The 20,856-nt window shown below is 33.0% G+C and overlaps 2 protein-coding genes across 2 annotated transcripts; both read right to left on the reverse strand.

The window, feature by feature from the left end:
* Positions 1-1,114: 1,114 nt before the first annotated feature.
* LOC110692055 (beta-amylase-like) lies at positions 1,115-4,015 on the reverse strand. Its single transcript, XM_021869044.1, has 7 exons — positions 3,703-4,015; positions 3,194-3,592; positions 2,920-3,084; positions 2,533-2,796; positions 2,242-2,451; positions 1,642-1,881; positions 1,115-1,554 (listed from the first exon to the last, which is right to left on the reverse strand). Exons 1-7 carry the CDS (start codon positions 3,781-3,783, stop codon positions 1,408-1,410), a joined length of 1,506 nt encoding a protein of 501 aa, XP_021724736.1. The 5' UTR covers positions 3,784-4,015; the 3' UTR covers positions 1,115-1,407.
* Positions 4,016-7,409: 3,394 nt separating this feature from the next.
* LOC110691803 (nuclear transcription factor Y subunit B-3) lies at positions 7,410-8,701 on the reverse strand. The gene has a single exon (XM_021868761.1). The coding sequence runs from the start codon at positions 8,553-8,555 to the stop codon at positions 7,911-7,913; it is 645 nt and encodes a 214-aa protein (XP_021724453.1). The 5' UTR covers positions 8,556-8,701; the 3' UTR covers positions 7,410-7,910.
* Between the last annotated feature and the right edge of the window lie 12,155 nt (positions 8,702-20,856).

The raw sequence follows: 20,856 nt of genomic DNA on the forward strand, positions 1-20,856 counted from the left end.
AGTCCCCTTTAACATTTCCCAATGAATTATGATGACAAAAATGATTGAATGTACTTACTATATTAATTTTCCTAAATAACCGCGCATAATTCTAAACGTAAAGGACAAAAGGGAATAGAGGGAGTAGCTTCTTGATTAAGTTGTAAAGTCGTACATGAGTAAAATCGGTAACACCAATTTTATCACTCGTAAAAAGCAAACATATTGGAATATAATGAATTTTTTAATGGAGTATATAAACCGATCTTGGGTGTCAACCATAAGGTTAAGCTTTTGGTTGAGTTGATCATCTGACTGATTTCAATATTTTGCAAAATACACGTTAAATAACAGTTTATCCAAGATATATAATCGAAAAGGAATCCTAAATAGAGTAAGCTTCTAAGTATTCCTAATGACTTATATATGTATATGCAGGTGAGAAAAAGGAAAAATGATGAAGCTGTTGAAAGGATTAATGATTGTGCTAGCTAATTTGTGATGAACGACAATTAACAACGAAGAAGAACGAAAACAAGTAAAACAACGAAACAAGAACGAATTTATTGTGGGAATCAAGTGTCAAGAGAAAACCCACAATCCACTATGGAATATGATGATCAAATTAGCTAAAATAAGGTGAACTGAACATGGCCTTAATGATGATGAAATTACAAACTTGAATTGTATGGAATTCAAAAGCTCCTCACAAACTCTCCTTCAAGTGTTACAATTTGTGAAAGTTGTAAAAGCATAAAAACCTAATTGGGTATTTATACCCTCGACATATCCGGTCAGGTATCACGTCAGCACGGACGTGCTAAACATGACATGGGCGTGCTAACCTAGATAAAGAAATCTAATAGCTACAACTGTCCTGGGCTCGAGCAGCATGGGCGTGCAAGATTCAGGTGTTGCCCTGTTCTGGTCAACACATACAGATCTTCGTAAAACGGCAATAACTTCGTCGATTCTTGTCCAAATCAAGCTTACGACCAGCGGTTGGGAAGCTCTTGAGATAGGCTATCACCTCCAACTTGAATTATTTCAAAATCATTTATAGATCTGTTTTTTGTTTGGTTAAGTGTTAAATGTGTGATCCTTGAGAGTCATGTATACCACAAACTCAGTAACAGTTGAGCAGAAACTTGTTTGTATGCCTTATCCTTAGCATTACATTAGATTTTTATCACATTAGCAGAAGTGTCCTTAGCAGGAGTACAACAACAATGAAAACGACGACAACAACAACAACGAAAAAAAACAGAAACAACGAAAAACAATAAAGCAAGAACGCCCAGTGAGGATCCCATCTATAGTGGGTTTCTGGGGTTTCCTTATTAGCTTAATAATGGGAAACATCAGTTAATGTGTTTGGCAATGTAACTGCCTCAGGCTTCACTTTATTACTGAGATAGACTTCTCAAATTATACTTTCATATCTGTTTCACTGTTGAAGGGTAATGGTCCTAGTGGTTTGGTTGCTTCTAGAAGTTCCTCCAGTGGTATCTTCGGCTTTGACTGCTCCAGTGGAATGACAGACCTTCCATAATTTTCCGGGTTTGGACAGTACTCCTGAAAATGATTCAGACATTGTTAATATGACACAGTCACAGGCTTTTTTCCATGGAAGTTTATTTTTATGTAGAGTTGGTTACTTACCTGATCAGCATGCATTTTCTTCACAAACGTCTTGAATAATCCAAAATTCCCCCCATCGAGTAGTTGATTGTTCAAACGAAGATATGTCAAGCCATACATCTTCAGCTTTGGTGGACCGTCTCTATTCACCCCATTTGGCCTAGCATTCAGCAGCATCTGATCATATGCATTGGGATCATATCTTGGAAGTGCATTTTCACCTGCTACCTCTATGTTTTCTCTCCAGCATCCACTCAAGACCTGCAATTTCAATGAATTATATCAATAGTGTACTATGTGAGGTATGGAATTTCACATTAAAATGTATAACCAGTAAATTTTATTGTGGTTTGCTACAAAATTATATGAAAAGAAAATAGTCGCGTATTGCGCCTATGCATACTTTGATATTGTTGTGCACTTATGCTATGTATATGTGTTCGTAACAACAAAATGTTTTTGAAGGTTTAAACTTGTATATGTTTCAATTGAAGATTTCATTAGTCAGTAATTTACTTGCAAGTTTCTTATGACCAGACTATATGTCAAAAACTTATGCATAAAAGCAATATTTCATGAAAAACAGTCTCCGAGCATTTGACATTAAGCTCAAGTCCCCACCTGTTTCACAAGCTCTTGTGGGGCGCTATCAGCATAACCAGGCTGCTCAGAGTCCTTCATCTCAAGACATGTAAAATCTAAAACACCATAGTGCCTAGAAAGCATCCTTGCTATTGGTCGATAGCCATCTCTTTCATACAAGTTGTAGTACCCTGCAGTCAGCTCAGCTGCATGACTTTCCTCGTTGTACCACCAATGTATTCCAGAAACCTGTTCATAGATCATAAGTAAAAAAAATCAGTAGTCATTTGCAAAAATAAATTCTTATTCATAGTTGTTCCTATGGCTCACTTTAGCTGCTATCTTGACTTTGCAGCCGCAGAATGCTTTAGTTGCTTCTTCTAGGATTTGGTCACCATGGATCAATAACTTGTTCGAATACCAAGTCAAGAAGAATTTTCCACTTTCTGTGACGTATGTCCCATTGTTTCTGAAAAACTCTGTTGATTCTGGTCTGTCATTGTACTGTCCTGCATTCTGTGGCACATCCCACTCGGGATGGCCAGCATCAGTTGCAGCTTTTTTGAAATCTTCTCTTAGATATTTGTCATAGCACTGCAGAATTAATGATTTGAAATTGGGTTAACTACTGAAGTGTTAAAGCATGTAATAATACTTCGCCTTCATTTGGTATATCTGATTATCCGAAAAGGCTGAATCTGAATGTAATAAGATCACCTGAAATTCTCCAATTCCTGGGTAGTTCCATCCTTGATTTTGTGGATATGAAGGGTATCGTAGCTCTCCAGCTGGGCCAAGACCTACTTCAATGTCAACTATTGTGCCAGCATCTAGGAAATCTGACATATTCTCTCTGAAACTCTTCATGTAATCACTGTATATCTGTCAATTTATTATATAACAAAAAATTAGTCCCCTTTCTTGTTTCAATTTTAGGAATGTGTTATGTGTAAATGTTTTCTTAAATTTTTGATATTTTGAAAATACTTACCTGAATGGGAGTCCGCCCTCCAAGGATAGGTTCGTTATCAATGCCAAGAGTAAGGTACTCTTTGTTCCTGGTACCGCGTCTGTTAGTATAGAAGATATCAGGGTTTGAATCTCCATCTTGAAGTACCCATTGAGGAAGTGGGATGTAAACACCATCACCTACATTACCACCACATTGATGGAATGACATTATTGCTTGTACTTTCAGGCCGCAATCCTTAATGGCCTGAAATAAGCTCCTGTATGCCTTCCAGTCATACTGCTTAGGTCCTTTTGCTTCTATTATTCCCCACCAGACATCGACCATGACTCCATCGACTTCTGCTTCCTTCAGCTTGTATAGTTGCCTCTTGATGTCATCCTGGTTCTGAAAGTTGTTATCTGGCGTAACTACCCCCAACTGTTGCCACAAAACAAGTAAATAAATTAGTCATTATACTGCTGCTTTAATTTGTTATGTGACTTACTTAAGGAAATGCTTGTGCTGAATGCTGATTAATGAAGGCTTACTGGTAACATTGCATAGACGGGCACATAGTTCAACAGCATGTTTGCCATATCGGTGTCTTTAGCTGAGACCTGAAGCAACATAGTGAATTATTTGTCTAAAAAGGGAGTGAAGAGCATGCATATCTAGTTAAATGGTTAAGTAATGAAGTATTATTGTAATTTGAATTCACCTAAATAGGTAAGGAAATCCCAACTCTCGAGTTGAAAAGAATACAAAAGAAAAAAAAAAAACAGTATGATTTTAAACCTGTAAGATTCTAAACTTTTTTAAGCCCATGATCTGATCAGCATTAAGATAGCAATGAAACATAAAATACTCATAATTATCAAAGAAAAAAAGTTAGAAATTCTTACAAATCTCCAAATCTTGATTAGTACTAAAAACTATTAAATGGGTTAAAATCTTGTTTTGCCTGTGTTTCTTTCATTGCAAATCATGCTATATATACTCACTGTATCTGAAGTTGTTACAGAAACAGCCAACATTTTTATGGGGCAATTGTCAAAATTGAAAAACTAACACATGCTTTCTCTTTCTCACTGGATATTTGTTTATGGCCACCTCTAGCTGTGTGCTGTCATCAGCTGCGCGCTTTTTATGATCACTAGATCAGCGGCGATAACAAATTATCCATCCAATTCACTGACTGTTACAAATTTCTATGCAGAGTATTGCAGAGATGATATTTCATCACTATGGGCCTATGGTATTTTTTTAATTTTAAAAGGGAGATGCCTTGCTCCATCAACTTCAGAAAGATTAAAGAGTCGCTTAAATAGTGATACAATGCTAGCTTTAAAACTCAGTTTCTAATGAATAATCTTCTTGTCTAATGAATATATATTGAATGACGAATGAAACTAGTTAGGAAGGTGATCAATGCACAATTTCACATTCAAATTCTACATGCAGAATATGATATACAATATGAACTACTATGTATGTTAAATGGACCTAGTACAGTAGTACCCGTGGTGCACACTAGATAGTACCATGGTACTGGTACATGTCCAAGTAAAGATGAGGGTCTGTCACAGGTATTTGAAATGAAACGACGAGTCCAAGTAACATAATGTCCAACTGGATACTACAAGCAAAATTGATGGGCTTCTAGACTCTAACTCCATCTCATCCATATTTCTTGCTAGATTGAAATCAAAATTTTCAGAATGTATTATAATCACTGGAATATTACTCTTTGCAGGAATGTATTAAGTCCTTTCTTTTCGTTTTTATTATTGATTAGAGTACTAATATAGTAATATGGTAGCCAAATTATCTGCAGTACAATAATAACTTTCTGATTTTCCTTCTAACGTCAGTTTTAAAGTTGGGCCATAATGTAGTTTATTTTCTTGCAAACAAAAATACTTTTGCCAGCCTCTTTTTCTGTTGAAGTAACAGAAACCGTTATTATCTATGAATTGTGAGGATATATGGATAACTTTTACGCTAGAGTTGGGTTTGTAAACTGTGGATATATACTTGTAGGCCAGGCTTTTATCAAAATATCATCTTATTTAGTATCATTTTCTGTTAGAATTTTACTTTACAAAATTACCCGAATTGAACCGACCCGACTATATTTCCATAGGTTTATTTTATATTGTACACTTTTTTATCATATATGGATATAGCATTAGGCGATCATTCATGCATCATAAAAATTGTAGCTAGCTATTATAACTATTTTATCTCAACCCTCTAAACTTGAGGAACTAATCATATTCATCACTATATATTTAAGGCAAGGCTTGCAAAGTAGCTAATCCGCATTATTTTAGTCATTATTATGTACAATATAATCATTTAAGAGCTTTTGAATTTTACTTTTATTTAGTAACTTAAAAGTTAGACACAAGTTTTTGCAACAATTCTATATGTACCCAGGAGACAGGAGTCATGTACATATTTGCTCATTCGTCATTTGAGGTTTTTGAATGAGTAAAAACGGAGTAATACTCTCAGCTTTATGTGTATGCGGGTGCAAATACAAAATTTTCAAAGTTTTTATAAAAGTACATATGACTCCTTTCTTTCATTTTAATAACAATTTTTGTTGTTGTTATTGTTGATGTTGTCATATCTCCATTAATTTAACTTACAGTTCGTCTTGTGTGTGACCACTTATTAAAGATCAAGGTAATCTCTATAACATTGACTGAGTAAACCCTATAACACTGACCAAGTAACCCTATAACACTGACGAAATTATCCCTTTAACTCAAAGTAACAGCTTTAACACTAACGAAGTAACCCTTATAATGGCCAGCTACATAAAAGAATTTGTGTTTAACTTATGCTTCACATGAATGCAAACTAGGATCACGTTACAGACTAAAGTTAAGTTATTCAATTAATAATAACTTCAATTCAACCAATATCAAGTGAATTGAGCAAAAACTGAAAATTATACAAGTAAATAAAACTACCAATTGTTCATTTAGCATAAGACATGAACCAGCTAAACAATCTAAACTTCATCAACTTTTGAATAATCAATATATTGTCCTCTTCAATGTCATTCATTCAATATCAAAATTGAAATAAATCACAACTTAATACTCATTTTTCTATCAAGGATTGCTGACATCTTAATAAATAATTTAGATATCCTTTCCAAAAGCTAATTTTAAATTATTTGATTAAATTTCAAACCATTAATCCATGGATTTTATTCTTTAATACCTTTTGTTGGAATAAAGGGAGGAAAAAGAGTTATTGCATTGAGCATCCGCCCGATCGTGCTAGCTGTGCTCGATCGGGCGCGAGAAAGAATAACGGACTTGCTGGAATTCCTGCCGCCTGGTTGGACGCGAGTGAAAGTCTGGAAACAGACCTTCGCTCGCCCGATCGGGCGAGTCATGCCCGATCGGGCGCGAGGAGCTTCGAAATCCGTCAATTTGTTCTTGGATGCTCGCCCGGTCGGTCGAAGCCTTGCCCTATTGGGTGCAATAGTATCCGTTGGAATTCCAACGGGCTTCTTCCCTTGGATTTTTCTTTGATCTCTTGATGATCCTTTGTAACCCCCCATTAAAGAAGATGTTTAAGGTGATTAAATCATATTCTTTATTCTTATTTAACCACCCTTTTGATGTCTAGATTCATTCTTTTGATCTTACAATCTTGGTTATAAATAGCTTGTTCATCCTCTGAAATATATACACTTGAACATAACCTTCAAACACAAGCTTAAACACATACTCTTCTTTGGACATAAGTTTATATGACTTCACCTCTCATCCAAATGTGTCTTTGAGTGATAGTGGTGTGTAACCTTAGAAAACGTACCAGAGATATAATGTGCACCCGGTTGCGCTGGAATTCGTTTTCAAAATCTGTGACGAAGTTACGCCACACCATCTTCCTTTTGCTCAAACAATTACATTATTCATTCTATTATTTGTAGCCTTTGAAACACTTATTTTACAACACTTTTTAACTTACAAGAATATTATTAATACTTTCAGATTTTATTATCAAACTTTTTTTTTAAATATGGACCTAATACAGTAATACCACCAATATACATATACCATTATCCTCCATTTAAAGTTCAAAGTATATTTTAATTTTGAAATTTTTCGTATACCATACTTAAGTTAATTTTATGCAAAATACATACAAAGTATATTTAAATGACTATTTAACAAGAACACATATTTAACTATTTATTTAAGTAATTTATAACAAAATACAAAGTACATCTTAAATCATAGAAATATTAAGTTTAACAAAAACTGTACAAAGTGAATCTTGTGCACATTTATAACGGTTGCACACGAGATTTGTGTAACATTTCAACGGATTAATAAATACAATAGTCACTTCAACTAATAACAATATTACGTAGTAATATAGCATGAGGAATCCTCATAAAATACACATTCCTCCAATATCTTTCTCTCTTCATTCCCATGTTAGATCTCTCTATCCTCCAGTCACAAACCTTTTTCCCTAAAGTTACATACTTTAGCCAATAATAATCATAATATTAATAATTATTTATCTAATAATTAGGATTAATTATTAAACTAAGAATTACACATATAAAATTACTCCCACTTTACCTAACACATCAAAAGGCATCTAAAAATAAACAAAAAAGAGAAAAGAAATTAAAAGAAAAAACCCGCCACTTTTTAACCCCCCTTAAATTAGTTACCCCACTATTTGTATACATTTCTCCACCCACAACCACCACCACCTATCTTATTTTAACAACGGTGGATGTCGTTCCACCGCTGCTATCCGAACCACCTGTAGAACCCGACATTCCCACCATTTGATGGTGATGATACGAACCCGACCCATACATCTGACCTTGATGATGATGCCCCATCATCATCATCCCACCATACATACCACCTCCACCACCGGAACCACCACTATTCCCACCGGAACCACCACCATACCCGCCAGAACCACCGCCACCACCACCACCACCGGAACCCGAATTTCCACCGGAAGATCCGTCTTTCTCACCGGGTCTTCCGCCGGAAACCGTCGTTTTCTCACCCTCCAACTCCCTATACTTATGAAGATAAACCTTCAATGGCTCAACATACTCCTCAAATCCAAGCGTCGTCATCGCCCACAAAAGATCGTCGCCATTAATCGTCTTCCTCTTCTCTCTCTGACACTTATCGGAGGCTTCTCCGGTGATAAAGCTGATAAACTCCGACACACACTCTTGAACGGTTTCTTTAGCGTCTTTGGAGATTTTAGCGTTTGCCGGCAACGCTTTCTTCATGATTCTGCTGACGTTAGCGATGGGAAGAAAACGGTCTTGTTCTCGAGCGGAGAGTTCGCGATTTCCGCAACCGCCGGATTCGTTGTCGGAATCCGCCATCGGAAAACGCTGCGTGGTTTGGGAGGAGAGAGAGTGGGAGGAGGAGAGAGAAAAAGGAAAAAAGAGGGAGAAAGGAAGTGCAGGGGATCCGTTGGATTGGTGGAGTAATAATGCATCAAAAGCGACCACGTGGATGAATATGAGCCGTTTGTTAGATGATAAGGAAGAGGAAAGCGTGGATAAAGGATAAGGCGTTGGATTGTGACGTGGGGCATAGTGCTCTTGATGGTACAGATTTTGACAACCGTACTTCTTTTTTTTTTTTTTTTTTTTTTTTTTTTTTTTTTTTTTTGGGGTAAGAAAATAAATTAAACAGAATAAAAAAGAAAAAAAAATGTACTTGTATGACTTTAGCTGACTTTTCCCTCAAATTAAAGAAATTATAAATCATAAAAAATAAAAAAATAAATAAAAATCAATATACGTATAAATTGTAGGACAATCGTCTTACAATTTGGTGTAAAAATGTTTGACTTAAAAATATTTTGCTGTGAATTTGATTGTAATTTAGAACTATTCGTAAATTACACCCGAGAATACAATAGAAATTGATGATTCAACTTTGATGTTACGTTAATGTGATAGGTGATGTTATGTTAACGTGATAGAAACCGCTCAATTTAACTTGAGGATTTGAAATTCGCACCTCATTATAGATGCAATCCAAGAGAAATTCTAACTAAATATTCTATAAATTATACTCTGTAGTATGTACTATGAGCAAGAGGTTTTAGGAGATGTTATGAATGTGGCCTTACCAATGTTACCATGACTACATAGAATCAAATATTTATCTCTCGCAATCCTTTGTTGCAATTAAAAAGAAATGGATGTAATATAAGCATTGAACTTTTCAATCTAAATTTATAAAGAGTAAATGCATTACCATTTATCGTTATCGAAGATTTTTCCTAAATTGATGTTCTTTTGTTAAGTGATTGCTATATTTTATTTTTATTTATTACATCACTATTGTAGCTATAGAATTAAATTTATTTTTATTGATTAAAACTTATTTTTGATTATTGCAATTGATTGTTACTAAATATCATGTTTTATGGTTTCATAAAATAAAAAATAAAAGAAAGAAGAAAAAAAAATAAGTTTCCTTAACTTTTTAAAAGTTTAACCAAACATTTATAAATAGTGTTATGCCAATTATATCCCTAAAAATGTCGATTTACATACATACCCCTATTTTTATGCATGCGAATCACATGTGTTTCAGTTTTTTCCTATTTATTTTTTCTATTCTTTTATAACTGTATGCGTGGAGTAGCTTTTTTATTTTTATTTTTATTTTTTTTATCCCTTACCTAGTACCTTTTAAAAAGTTTGAGATAATTTTTATGAACAGTGTTTGAACAATTATATCCTTGTTAGTGGATATTTTAATTGAACACTTAGAAATAGTGTGCGAATATTTCTACCCTAAAATTTTTTGTTTACATATTTTCCCTCATTAATATTACCAACAACTAAAGTTGTGACATAGAACCAAATAAAAAGATATTCTCGAACATGATTAGCTTTGCGCACACATCACACACGTTAGCCACTTAATAAGGTGAAAATTACAAAACTTAACTACCTTAGGGAAAAAAAAATTTTTAAATAATGTGAAACTAAGAGATTAATCTTGTATACTTAATTACTTTGTCAGCTTATCTTCTTTTTGTTATTTTTTTTTTATTTTTTTTAATCTTATCTGTCTTTGGATTGATTACTAAAAAAAAATACATCATGGTTCATGAATAACATAGGTCACTTCATTTGGCTTTGGCTCTTTTTTTTTTTTTTTTTTTTTGGGCAAAAACATGTCCTACATTTTTTACTTTTGTTATTGAGCTTTTATATGCATGCGATGTACATCAAACAATATTTATAATTTAACATCATTAGTTTTATACAACAACCTAAATAGCTAAACTTAATGAGTAGAAAAGATCCAATTGAATTAAAATATCAAAAAGACAAATTTCTTTTAAAATGTAAAATTTATAAACAATTTTGTATGCAAAAATAAATAAATAAATAAAAATAAATAAATAAATAAAAAATGATGAATTAGGTGACAAGAGCATGGTTGACACAAAGGCTATGGTGTCATTGACTCGTGGTTGATGAAGGGGATGGTTGATGGAGTTTCTCGATGATCATGGAAGTGTTTAACCATGAACATAAAAATATTTATAATTAATTAAAAGATACAGAATTGGAGAACAAAAAAGAAGGCATATGTGTTTTTATGGGTGATTTACAAAACTTTGATCATTTAAAAACTTTGTTACACTTTGCGTCAGAACAAAATAAACTTAATTACTAAAGTGTTGTCCATGTAGGATCGGATACAATTATTCAATTTTTTTTTTAAATATGTAGTGCAAAATTGCTAGTGGAGGACGTGTTTGGCATTGTTTTCTATTTTTCTGATTTTTTTGAAAACAAAAAACAAAAAAAGAAAATTAGAATTGAAAAAGGTGTTATCGCTTTTCAGTTGTCACTTTTCAAAATTAGCATGATTTTAATAAGTTTGACCAATTATATAAATCATATGATTTTGATAAATAAAAAACCAAAAAAACAGAAAACAGAAAACCACAGCGATATCAACCGAAATAGTTGTTTTACCTCTTAAGATAGTGGATACATCTACTAAACTCAATAAAATTAGTATAAAATATTTACTAAGTATAATTGCTATGTAGGATAGCGTAGGAAAATTTTCAAACTCAACCTTGAGCCCCACTGTGATCATGTTTTTAAGCATGGTAGCGTCCAAAGGGAAAGAAGCTAGAGATAAAAGAGTCGCCAACAAGTTTTAGAAACTTGTAAACCGTTCTTGGGTGTGAAGTTTATACCCCATTCATGATCACGGATTTTAATAAACCTATTATTGGTGATCACTTGAATTAAAATCATATTAGCCTAAACAAATGATTAATTATCTTATTAGACGTGATTTCAAGTACAAATTCTCTTTAAACTTGCAGAAAAGGCGCGTGATCAAGCAATAGCAATAAATCATGAATAATCAAACATCATAATATCCTCAAAACATTATTAGCAAGATCCTAGGCATGATACTAAACGGATTAATAACAAACCCTAGAATGTCACTAAATAATCAAGATCAAAGCTTTCACCTAAACATGATACTAGAAACCAACATGATATAAGAAATATTAATTAACACCCTAAACATGATACTAGGGATCAAAATAATATTCTAAGCATGATTTCTATATCAAAAGAATAATTAAGGAATCGAATTACTCACTGTGATGCCTCGTATCTCTTTCGATCAAAACAATACACACGTTAGCAACTTCAAGAAAGATTAAACCAAATAAATAAACCAAATAATAAATATAGATTTGGGACCAAACCCTCAGAACTAACAACCTTTCACGTCAAGGTTGAAGGCAACTTCGAGATTGGCTTGGAGTATTCAAGGCTCGTGAAGGAGGTATGGTGTTTAATCAAAGGGAGTATTAAGGATGTGTATTTGGATGTGTTGGGATGTTAGGCTAAGGCTAGAAATCAAGAAAAAAGAGAGAAAAAAGCTTTTAGCTTAGAGAGAGGATTAGATGATGATTGTTGGTGATTGAAAATGGGGTGAAACGACCTCTATTTATAAGAAAAAGAGGGTCGAAGGGTCATAATTCAAATCAAAGTAAAACAAGTTCCATCGCGGCGCGACAGACTTATCGCAGCGCGACAACCTTGTCGCGGCGCTGTAATTCTGTCGCTCAGCGATGGTTTTTGGAAGATAAAACTCGTACGGAATCCGACTTCCAATCAAATTGGGTTAATCAAATTTCCGTATGGATTCTAATTTAACCGGAGTTAAAATCATTGAAAAACAGATATTTTATCCGATGTAAAATTCTTAAGTCTTTATCTTTTCGAAAACAAGATAAATTAGAACCTTCTTGAGGATTCTAGAAGATAATAATAAATCCTAAGGGATTTAGGATCGAAAACAACCCTCTAGAGAATTTTAGAAGCTCATAATAAATCGTAATTGGTTTAGGAATGAGATTAAGGTTAATGGACCCTCCACATAATCATTGGGTCGTAGGTAATTAAGGCTTGGTTCGGTCTCGGTTTAGTATTTTGGCCATAACTTCTTCGTTATAGGTCGGATTTGGCTTATAATATATCGTTGGAAAGCACTTTCCAAACCCCATCCAACTTTAAAATAATTGTACCGAGATCATGGACCGAAATAGACTGGTTTGGACGATTTTATAAAGAGGACACGAAATGGATGATTTTGAGGGACACAAAATAAATGATTTTGGGCTTAAAGACACAAAATAAATGATTTTGGATTAAAACATTTTAGGAAAGGTTAGAAATGGTTAAGGCTAAAGGGAATTCACGAGACTATTCAACTCTTTACCTAACTCGATAATCAAAGACGTGAAATGTACTCATCACTGGGTTTGGTTTTTGGGGAGACACAATAAGGTGTCTACAGATAATGATTTTGCTCTAACTAAAATAAAAAAAAAACAAAAATTACTCCTATCCTACATGGACAGCAGATTTGTAAATAAGCATTAAACCAGAGCCAACGGTAAATAATTAAGTTTTAAACGAACCATACTTACGTAAATCATTATTTTTTATACCCATCAAATTAGTGTGGGTTAAACAAATGGATTTATAGAAAGGTTTTACATGATTTGATTAGGTAAATTATTGATTTGTGGATGAAAAGATTGATTAAGGGAGGGAAATTTTTTATCGTAATTAGGGAACTTGTGATTTGATTGAAATGAAAGACTAAAATTTTAAAATCACTAATTGTAGTAAATAATGAAATTATTTAATTTAGGAAGTTATTTGATGTAATAAAAAATGATAGATTGAATCATGACATTCTACTTTAATTTTTTACCCTTATTTTACAATTATAATACTCGCATAAGCCAAAAGGGGTTTTAAGGTCTTTTTAAATGGATATCACAACCCCTTCTTGGATTTATATATAATATAGATATTTGAGTATCTCAAGAAAATTACAAAATCATTCATGCCGTGTCCTTAACATTCATTTCGTTCCCAAATTATAGAAACGTCCAATCTGATTATTTTTTTATCCATGTTCTCGGTCCAATTATTGTTTAGCTGGATGGGCTTGAAAAGAGCTTTCCAACGATATATTGTAAGCCCAAATCCGACTTAAATCGAATGAGTTATGGCAAAAATACTAAACCAAGTCCAAACCGAGTCTAGGTCCACCTTTAGCACGACCCAATGATTATGTGGAGTCCAAATATCTTATTTAGGTCCTATATGATCATATTCCTAATCCTAAATCAGTTAGGATAATCTAGAAGGTTCTAATCTATCCTTTCCAAAAAGATAAAGATCACGAGTTTAAGATTGAATAAAACTCATATGCTAATCCTTGATTTATTAGAAGACGTTTGGATATATTTTGCAAAGATAAACCGCCATAAACAAACTCCGTACAAACAATTTCTATCCTATGAACCATCGTACAACGATGGGTTCATCGTGATGCGACATACCATGTCACGAAACGACGAGTGAGTCGCGGTGCGACGAAATTCTAGGATAATTTATGTTTTTTTAATTCGTCGCAACGCGATGCGACAAGGGTGTCACGATGCGTCAAGCCCTGTCGCCACACGACGAAGAGTTCTGTCATAATTGGAACTTCTGATCTTTTTCCTATTGTTCGACTCTCTTTTTTCCTTATAAATATAGGTCGATTTCCCCGTTTCAGATCAACAATCATCAACAATTATCGACAACCATCATCATAATCATCATCACACCCGAAATTCCTAATTCTCATGTTCTTAGCCTTAGCCTAAACACATCCCAATCATTCACAATACTTCCTTTGCGTTATTCGAATACTCCAAACCATACTCAATGTTGTCTTCGACCTCGACGTGAAAGGTTGATATTTCTGAGGGTTTGGTCCCAAATCATATTTCTATTCCTATTTAATTTAGTTAATTATTTACTTTATTGATTTTACTTTCTTGAAGTTTACTAACGTGCGTATTATTTTAATAGCAAGAAAGTCGAAGCATCAAAGTAAGTAATTTAATTGCTTTTGGAATAGAAATCATGTTTAGGATAACATTTGATTTTGATTACTAGTATCATGTCTAGAATAACGTATTGATTTGTTATTAGTAACATGCTAGGATTGTTATTAATCTGTTTACTATCATGCGTAGGATCTTACTACTAACGATGGTTTTTTTTTTTTTTTTTTTTTTTTTTTTTTTTTTTTTTTGGTGATGATGATTATTATGTTAATTATATGTTGCTTGATTATCAATGATTTATTGTTATTGCTTGATCACGCCCCTTTTTGCAGGTTTAAAGGGAATTTGTAATTGAAATCACGCCTAATAAGTTAATTAATAATTGAATTTAGACATAATATGATTTTAATTCAAGTGATCACTAATCTTAGATTTAATTGTGCATTAATAATCAACCAACGTAGATTAAACAAGTTTAGGATTAATTTGATGTATGTATGTTGATCAAAAAGTGCACATAAATATCAATAATTAGAATCAAGCAGAGGCCTATTTAGGGCGGGTTTGACCTCTTTAAGGTTAAGTTCGTACCATCATCACCGAACATCCAGTCATGGTTCCAGACCACTATGGAGTTAGCAATCTCTGTGATTGTGAATGGGGTGTAACCTTCATAATCATAAACGGTTTACAAGTTCCTAAAACTTGTTGGCGACTCTTTTTCTCTAGCTTCTTTTTCTTTGGAGCGCCGCTATGCTTAAAACATGACCCACAGTAGGGTGGAGATGAAAAATTCCCTACAGACCCGAACCTAAACTAACCCGACCCTAAATGGAGTTGACCCGAACGTGACTTATGCCCGAAATGACCCGATCCGAATAACCCGACCCGAACTTGACCCAAAACCCGAACTTGACTCGACTCGAAGTGACCCAAAACCCGAAGTGGCTCGACTCGATTGAAATCCGAAGTGGCTCGACCCGAATTGACCCGACCCGAAGTGACCCTATTCCTGAAATGAATACTCTGAATAGGGTAAAATGGTGAATTACTTATTTTAGAGCTTCTTTCATTCCTAAGTAATAGGTACTCACGATTTTTTTTTATTTATTATTTTCTTATCAATTTTACTTTATTTTTCCAACTTTTAAGTGAATTTATTTTGGTGACCCGACCCAAACTTGACCCAACCCGAACTAACTTGACCCGGATGACCCAACCTGAATTGACTCGATTCGAAATTGACTTGACCCGAATTGACTTGGCCCGAACTGACTCGACTTGAACTTGACTCGACCCGAACTTAACCCGAAGTGCTGACTAGAAACCTAAATTGACCCGAGCCGACTCGATCTGTATATTTGTTGACCCGAAATTGACCCAACACGAACCCGACCCAAACTGACTCGATCCGAACTGACCCGACTAGAATTTGACCCGACCTGAATTTAACCCAAAGTGTTGACCCAAAACCCGAATTAACCTAACCCGACCCGACTGGAATATTTGCTGACTCGAAATTGACCCAATCTGAACCCGACCCGAACAACCCGTTTGCCAGGTCTAGTACCCTGTAACTTTTTTTTATATTTATTTTAATTCTCCTTATTCACTCTAAATTATTATTTTTATTTGTGATTATTATAGTACTAGGTTAGCTCCTGTGTCATGCACGGTAATTTTTAAATTATTATTGGTGTAACATAATAATTTGTAATTATCAATATGTACACAATAATTAATTTTTAATTACAAAATTTAAAATTGTTAAAAAAAAAAAAACAAAACCATGAAAAAATTTGACTAAAATGTACTTGTAATTTAGTATAATATGTAAGGATGAAACATAATGACCAAATTGGAAGGAAAATATTATATCAATGACCAAATTGGAAGAAAAATATTATATTACGTATATAAAATATTAAAAACATGTGTCATCTTTGGTTTCACTGTATATAGTTAAGTTACAGATTATTTTCTTTTTTGAAGAAATTTTAATAATTATTTAATATATGTTCATTTAAAAAATCTAAAATTTAAAATATATAAAAGATATTATGTAGAAATATTTCAATTGAGTATATGTAATAAATATGGTTGTCAAATAGTAAAGAATATATTTTAGGTTATAAATAGTTTTCATAAAGATTTTGAAGAAAAAAAAAAAAAAAAAAAAGGAAAGAGAAAAAGGCGGGAAATTTTTTCTCAAGGTAATGGCAAGTGTCCTTAATTATTCGCTTTAAGTATAAGTTTATAAATTTCCAAACAAAAATACCTAATCTAAGTAATTATGGGAAAATCTAATATAATATGATGTTTTCCAATTTGAACTAGCAAAATATAACTCAATTAAAAAACAACTCGAAAATATTAGGATTCGTAGCTTGAAGATATATAAACCTAAAAAAACCAAAAACCCACTGGCAGAGCCAACGGGGGGGCTGGCGTGGGCCATGGCCTCCTCAATGACTGTGTTGTCTGTGTATATGTATTAAAAGTAGCAGTATATTACACATGATACGTTGTTGTAGAGTTGGTTTAATTTGGTAGCATGATTCATTTTGTCATCCTTATCTTGAGTTTGAGTAAGAGTATAGTATCTGGTTTGGGGTCTTTGGGAAATTGTCTCTCTATGTCCAAAATATATTCACTTAACTCAATTTTTTACTTTTAATACTTTCATAAATAATTGGGTCTCACTCATTTAATTTATATTGTATTAGAATTGGAAATTATTTTATTTATATTATTAAATTTTATACAAAGTATTATAAAGAAGTATATATCTTTTTTTTGTATGCAATATGAGTACATACATAATATTTGACTCCCTAACAAAAATTTTTTTGGCTCCACCGCTGCAAAAACCCAACCAGAATCAAAACCTTTTCAATGAACAAATTAATCAATCAGTAAATATTAAAGATGTTATTCATCACTTTCGTCAACATTATGGAGAAATGGTACAGAAGTACAAAGCAGATCACCGAATTTGGAAATCCTGCCATTAAGGTACATGATTTATTTCATCAAAATAATTTTCATCTTGCCCTCCTTTTCATAGAGGTGTGCATTCATTTAATTCTACAATTTTCAAAGGATTTGTTGCATAGTTTAAGAAAGAAAAAGTAACCCTTTTTGTTAAGAATTTCAAAATGTACTTTGATTTAAAAAATTGTCTCCTTTCGGCATTTGACTTGACTTCAATCGAAAACGTCGGCTATGATTTTATGAAGGATGCCACTTTTGGATTGATGTGAATAAGATTAATTTCTCACGGTTATGATTTTATGAAGAATTTATGAAGAATGCCACTTTTAGCTTGACTTGATTTGAATAAGATTAATTTACGTACATTTATATTTATTTATTTTAGGTCTTGTTCACTCCATTTTATTTTTGTTATAATAAAATTATTTTATTGAAATTAAATTATTTTTGCTGAATTAGAGTTATTTTGAATGATTTTCTATAATATCTGTTTTTTGTGACATTATTGATTTTTGTTGATTTGAAGTTATTTTTAAAGACCTGAAATTATTTTTTGCTGTATATTTTTTTAGTTGAAGTAAATGGGGCTATACTCTACGCACAAATTTTGTAAGTTTACTTTTTAGTTTGGTGACTAGGAAAGCAAGCAAATGATGTTCTTACCAAAAAAATTTTTTATGTACAAACTTTGTGTGATAGATTCTCCATTTTGATAAGGAGTAGTAAATAATACAGTATTTGTTTTACGATAATTTAGGGTAAGACATGATTTAGTGAATATCTTTATAATATTTGGTATTATCATATGGGAAGACTTAGGTGTTACAATTGTTTCCCAATAAACAGGATAGATTCATAATCTCTTGTATTACTTCGGTTCATATAATTGCAATAATTTGATATAAAGTGTGACTAGATAATGTCTAATTATTGTAAATAATATAAAACAAGTCTAATTGTTGTAAATAATTAATATAATGTAGTATAGATAGTTGATGATTTCTTCAATAAGACAAACTATGTTATGTACCAATTGCCATAAACTTATTAATAATAATTTAAATTAGTTATCATCCACAATCTTGGTGGGGTCCCCTAAATTCTTTCAAAATACTTGTTAAAGTTTTATAGAAGATACAAATACAGAAAGTAACGAGTAAAGAAAAGAGAATTTACGCATGTTGTGTTGGACTTCATAACCATTTAACAATTGTGCTGATATCTAAAAAATAGTGGTCCATGAGTATCACTACAACAGTAGAGTTGTTTGGGGGGGGGGGGGGGGGGTGATCCATGAGAAATTACGGAGTAAAGATTTATCATATCTCCTCAAATTGATATACGGAGTAGTTTGAAAAAAAGGGTTACTACGAATCTTTCTTGCACAAAAGCTACTCCTATAACAGTATAATATGTCCAAAAAATATGAAGAAAAAAGTAAACTATACAAAATCTACCTTGAAAAAAATAACACTATACAAAATCTACTCCCACTAGTTGAAAGCTACTCCTATAGTCCTATCCCATTCATATATCAGTATATCCTACAAATCAACTAACTTAGTCAACACTTATTTTGTAATCGTATTATCCCACTGATTATAAAATTCTGGCTCCACCACTGATCAAACAAGCAGCAAATGAATTATATTCCAACAACCAAATGGGTTATCAGATGCACACTAATTAACTTTTAGAAAGCCTGGGAAGAGCCGAGTAAACATAGACCATCCTGATGGTTGTTTCTCCTAGCGCGTAGATGGGTACAAGGTGTGCTGTGTTACCGTGTAGTTTAAAAACCACCATGAGACAAGCTCAATTAGTCAGTTACAAAGTTGAATTGCGCTAGCTAAGTACTCCCTCCGTCCCTTATTTTGTCGGTGTTTAGAGAGTCACAAGGGGCGAGGGTGAGAATTGATCCCAGGATCTCCTGAAACCGGGAGGGAAGCTCTAACCACTTGAGCTATCCCTCACTCTTATAGTGTGGAGATATTGAAATTGAAGATGTTAGCAGTTGGCCTTACAATATTAAGTACCATTAGTACTTGTATTTGCATTGTAGGTTGTTTAAAAACCACCAGATACATACTAGTTTTGCAGTTGCTCGAACAAACATGTTACAGTAGAGTCTTGCATGTACATAAAAGATTGTATTGATCATAGAAATATTGAAAAGTAAATTTGAGAGTATGATAATGAAGACAATAAGCAGTATATAACTCTTTTTTTCAAAACTCAACTTTATTTCTTTCTTAAACTTTGAAGTTCCCTGGAAATGCAGGGGTGTACTATACAGTATACATAGCTTTTAAAATGAAGGTTTTTTTTTTTTGTAAGTCTTTAATTCGATAAGAAGGTAGGTATGGTATTGCTTTTCGAGTTTGTTAAACAATGTCGTTCTTCAATCATGAAGATGCTGATTGAATAAAGGATCAGCAGCCAGGACCTAGCTTGCTTGATTCTTTTACATAAAATTGTAGTTATAAAAATCACAAATGCTTTAACTTTCTCAAAATAAAGTGAACTTTTGCTAATAGCATGGCTGCTTACAAAAAGCATGGTTTTTGCAAGAAAATCATTAGTCTCAGTCAACTGCCCTTATATCTAATTAGTCAGCTAATTAAGAATTTAAGACTTAATATAGCCGAAAGCAGATAGTAATTTAATGTAAAGATCTCCACCTAATTGCTATATATGCAAATGAATTTGTGAGCCCTACTATTAGAAAATGCAGAATTTCATTTATCAACCATATATGTTACATTAATTAAGTTCATTTTAATGTTGTACACTTTAATTAGGCCCTGGTTATGCAATATGTTCACTAATCTATCTTAAAATTCTATACTTTGGCCTACAAGGATAGTTAGGCCAACTTAGCTTTTTTTTTTTGGTAACACTTGTCCTAACTGACATGAATGTATACTCGATTCTGTCTAAATAATCTAACATGTTAGGTGCCTAACACGCTTATGAACTGCCAAGTGAAGTACTAACCTGATCTTAGGCATATTCATGACTTTGTTTCTGCTCTTGTAGTCCTGTTAATAAGTTGATGACTTTATACCTTCTTATTTTTTCTGAAGCTGTGTTGTCAATGACATGGTAGATTAGGCAAAGGATGCATCATAACTTTGTCTCATTAAAAATAATCTTCATCAACTTGCTAATTTAAGAATATGATATAGTTTTACATAAATTTGGGAGTTGACTTAGCTGCTTAGCTATCCTGGTAGTTGTACTAGTGACTAATTTAGTTCCAACTC

The sequence above is a fragment of the Chenopodium quinoa genome, unplaced genomic scaffold (genome assembly GCF_001683475.1).
Source record: "Chenopodium quinoa cultivar QQ74 unplaced genomic scaffold, ASM168347v1, whole genome shotgun sequence".
Taxonomy (NCBI): Eukaryota; Viridiplantae; Streptophyta; class Magnoliopsida; order Caryophyllales; family Amaranthaceae; genus Chenopodium; species Chenopodium quinoa.

Bases quoted from the DNA above. Each gene is read 5' to 3' on its own strand.
- LOC110692055 (XM_021869044.1), bottom strand. From the start codon at position 3,783: ATGTTGCTTCAGGTCTCAGCTAAAGACACCGATATGGCAAACATGCTG. The intron at 1,882-2,241 runs GTGGGGACTTGA...TTGAAATTGCAG, and splicing joins CACAAGAGCTTGTGAAACAG to GTCTTGAGTGGATGCTGGAG. The intron at 1,555-1,641 runs GTAAGTAACCAA...AATCATTTTCAG, and splicing joins AGAAAATGCATGCTGATCAG to GAGTACTGTCCAAACCCGGA.
- LOC110691803 (XM_021868761.1), bottom strand. From the start codon at position 8,555: ATGGCGGATTCCGACAACGAATCCGGCGGTTGCGGAAATCGCGAACTC.